This window comes from Loa loa (assembly GCF_000183805.2).
Source record: "Loa loa unplaced genomic scaffold supercont3.1061, whole genome shotgun sequence".
NCBI lineage: Eukaryota > Metazoa > Nematoda > Chromadorea > Rhabditida > Onchocercidae > Loa > Loa loa.
Genome location: NW_018109241.1, coordinates 1 through 4,160, shown reverse-complemented (window position 1 = coordinate 4,160; position 4,160 = coordinate 1). Strand labels below are relative to the sequence as shown.

Below are 4,160 nucleotides of genomic sequence, written 5' to 3'. Positions count from 1 at the left end.
AAATTGCCGCACATTTACAGGATGGAAGAGCAATTTGAAAATGCTCTGCGGCTTCCACTTATGCTTACTATAAAAAGTCCAAAGGTTAATCCTATTGTTATTATTTATGGCTTTTTGAGAGGAATTGATTGACATTGACATGAGAAAAAGTAATTATTTTTTCGTTACCGTATGCTATGCATTCATTACGTCCCTTCATAGATCTAAATTTGATTGGCTAAATGAGAACAGGCTAAAAATTTCAATTCTTCACTTTTCCCTCTACTTAATTAATATTGATCGATCAACCACAAAATATTTTCTAAAAAGAAGAGAGAAAACCAGAGATGAACTCGTAGAAATGACAAAACAACATCTGATTGGCAAACTCGCGATCTTTCCGATTTGAACCAATTTGAAGTATACCATTAACAGTAACAATAATTCATTTCACTCCCACGTTATCTTTTATGATGACATGTGTAATATGATTTCCCTCTGTACATTTCTGTTAGATTTCAAAAAGAAGTAGATTTGATGCTGACCTTCACCCTTTCCATTACTCTTGATGACTTCCTTCATCAAAAAAACCTTTGACACCAAGAAATATGTTTTCATCGATCCGTAAATTTGCCTTCAATCAAAGGGCAATTAATCAATCAATTACATGACAGACACTTATTTAGTCATTTATCAATTAATGTTATATATGTAAATGAATTACAATTGTATCAAACGATGGAATGCCTTTACCGTTTTCTCTTCAATCCGTATAAAATGCTTTCATCGAAGAAAGAGCGATGGTTACACGATACGATGGATGAATTTCATATAAAATATTAAAACATGCATAAAGTTCGCGAGTTTGCCAATCAGATGTTGTTTTGCCATTTCTACGAGTTCATCTCTGGTTTTCTCTCTTCTTTTTAGAAAATATTTTGTGGTTGATAGATCAATATTAATTAAGTAGAGGGAAAAGTGAAGAGTTGAAATTTTTAGCCTGTTCTCCTTTAGCCAATCAAATTTAGATCTATGAAGAGACGTAATGAATGCATAGCATACGATAACGAGGAAATAAATTAAATTGAAAAGAGAAAAATACCGAAAATTAACGTTATATCTCAGCTAACAGTCACTTTTTCAGATCAAATTTTCTCATGTCAATGTCAAAATGCCAATCTCTCAAAAGCCATAAATAATAACAATAGGATTAACCTTTGGACTTTTTATAGAAGCATAAGTGGAAGCCGCAGAGCATTTTCAAATTGCTCTTCCATCCTGTAAATGTGCGGCAATTCTTATTTCTACAGTGTTTTTCATTCTGAATTATATTGCCTCGAAAGAATTAAATCTAGCGTATCACTTTTACTTTGAATGAATATGTGAAATATTGCGATGATATGCTTTTAATGGTGACAATTCTGTTGACACCTCTTTAAATTTGTTGCAACAATTTTATCAATCCATTAGATGCTTTTTAAAATTATTCTAAGTCTATTTTCTCATATTTGTCTGAATGAATTCATTTCGTATAGATATCGTTCTAAATTTATCACATCTGTATATTCAGTATTTCCAATATAACGCTTATGTCTCAAATCCACAGTTAGTAATTTGTCAACATGCATATACATACCTATTTCATCAATGTGAAATGTTGATAATAGACATGGCCTAATTAACGATATTATAATGATAGATGAATCCGTTGAGAAATTTCAACGTTGAATACCAACAATTTCAACGAAATCTTTCCTAACTTCAACACTCATTTCTTACAGTATTTGACATTGGTCGACAACTTGCGCCATATCATTTCCTGCTTGATACATTTTATTCATATTTGGAAGTAAAAAACATCAACTACGAAGTAAAAAGGAAGTAAAAAACATCAACTAATTCATAACTTGCACTCTTTTTAAAAAATCATATTTTGTACCGTAACGGAAATACAAGATTCTTGTTATTTTGCCATCTGAGAATTTCCAGACTAGCTCATATGCTCAAACAGAAACAGTAGCTGATGGAAGTGACAGTATGAATCAGGCAATTGAATACGGAACTGGATACGAAGCTGGGGGTAGAGCTGGATGCGGAATTGAATGCGAAATCGGATATGGAACTGGACACGAAATTGTACAAAGGAGCAGAACTAGTTATACAAATAGACACGGAACTGATTGCGGATTTAGATACGGGATTGGATATGGGACTTTATACGCGATTGGATACGCAACTGGATGCGGAATCGGATACGGAATTGGATATGGTATTGCGTTGTCGGTTCCTTATTGCCTACCAGTATGTTCTTCAGTTGTGAAAAATTGGTAACCTTCGATTACATTGCCATATTCATCATCATCTTAAATGTTTAGCAGTTCAATTATTGGCAGTGAAATCGTGTAGGAACAATTAATTTTATTGTCTTTCTTCCAACACAAAAAAGTTGATGTTTTATTCGTTATAGGAAAATTCGTTCATTACGTACTGTCAACCAGGTACTGCTATGATGGCATTGTTCATTCATCTGTCGAACTGTCAACGGCACGTGCATCATTTTTTCATCAAACTCATGCATAAGTAAGAATTTTTTCTTCTTTTTCTATCATCCCACGTCAATTGCATTTTACTGTTCATGAACTTTGTGGATAGATATCTATGTCGTCTATTTAGAATGAATGATACAACTGATCAATAAACCAACTTTTGTATAATATGAATGGATGGATATCCGCCTAATTAAATCGAGGTTAATGATTTCAACAATGAACAAAACCAACTTCGTCTCACTTTTCTTTTTTTTTAACTATAAAAAGCTAGAGCAGTGTTCACAGTATTTGAATTTACCAATGTTTTATAACTACTCAAAATTCATGGCAACCTTCCCTATCCATATTATTTTTACAATCGTTTCATTTTCGGCTATCTCTTGATTTGTGCTGAAATTTCATGCATAATTTATTGTTGTTTATTATTTGGTTGAAATAGTACTGAAATAGTACAAGCAAAAACTATGCTATATTTTTGCATCAATGGAGTTGAAAAAGAAAAAATTCTTGAAATGTTTATTTCTTGATACTTGTATATATTGATTTTATATATTGAGTATTTATTGATTGTGTTATATTGATTCTTTCACAAATTTTTAATTGCTGCAAATAAAATCGTTCCCGCCTAAACACCTGTCATTCCCAATATATGTTCAATTTGTCAAGGGAAAGGAAATTTTTGAAAGAGAGAATCCGGAAGGAATTACCGGGGTGTAACGAAATCCTCATCCTTTCTTTTTCTTATTGAATTTTTCGGATTACTCCTTTTTCCTATTTGATATAATTCACTCCAGTTATCAGTAATTCTGGGATAGAATGACGGGAATGAAAATTGGAAATGATTTGTTTCGTCTGTGATATCGTAATTAGCTTAATAATCCTTATAATTAAAAAAAAGAAAAAAAAAGAAAATAATTCTCACCGTACAATAAGTGCCCGAATCAATTATGAAACAAGTACGCTAGCATTACAATGAAACACTATAATAAATAGTGACTGATACTAATAAAAAGAGGATGGATAAAAACATTCCAACAGGGTACTGTAAATGTGAGTTCCATTATGCAATCATGTTTGAGTTGTCACGCAAACATTTTTCAGTGCAAACTTAGTTGAATACTGTATTTCATACTGAAGCATAACACTGATGTGTTTTATTAATTTTTGCTTTGAATGACGGATTAGGATCAATTTTTATAGGATGTCTTACTTGTCGTGTAGAAGATACTTACATTTACTGAGACAATCATGTTACATTCATCCGAAAAATTGTCAAATAACTAAATTTTTTTCAGCCCCGTTTTCTGCACAGCTACGGCGAGTTATCTTTATCCCTTATCCTAATCTCTTATACATAATCTTTAGCATGCAATTTGCTCTGATTTATTATCAAAATAGTTGTCAGTAGTTCTGTACCATAAACCTTTCACCCAAGTCATGGCTTCTGTTAGACTTGGCCTTGTCGAGTTTCAGTGATCACAAGATTTCTTTGTTGCAATATGTAAAATTTAAAGATAAATAGTCATTTCTACAGATTTGCTAATTATCCTTCTCTTTTCAAGGAAATTTCTCTTGCCTTTAGTGCAAGAACGACTGCTGGTTAAATACCAAATTAGCAGACCACCTTGTTTA

At 32.2% G+C, this 4,160-nt stretch overlaps 1 protein-coding gene across 1 annotated transcript; it reads left to right on the top strand.

Annotated features, from left to right (window-relative positions):
- Positions 1-2,025: 2,025 nt before the first annotated feature.
- LOAG_13180 (hypothetical protein) lies at positions 2,026-2,299 on the top strand (the record flags this gene model as incomplete). The annotated part of the gene is made up of 1 exon (XM_003148690.2): positions 2,026-2,299. A coding segment is annotated over one exon (274 nt), but the record flags the coding sequence as incomplete, so codon positions are not given.
- Positions 2,300-4,160: the final 1,861 nt, after the last annotated feature.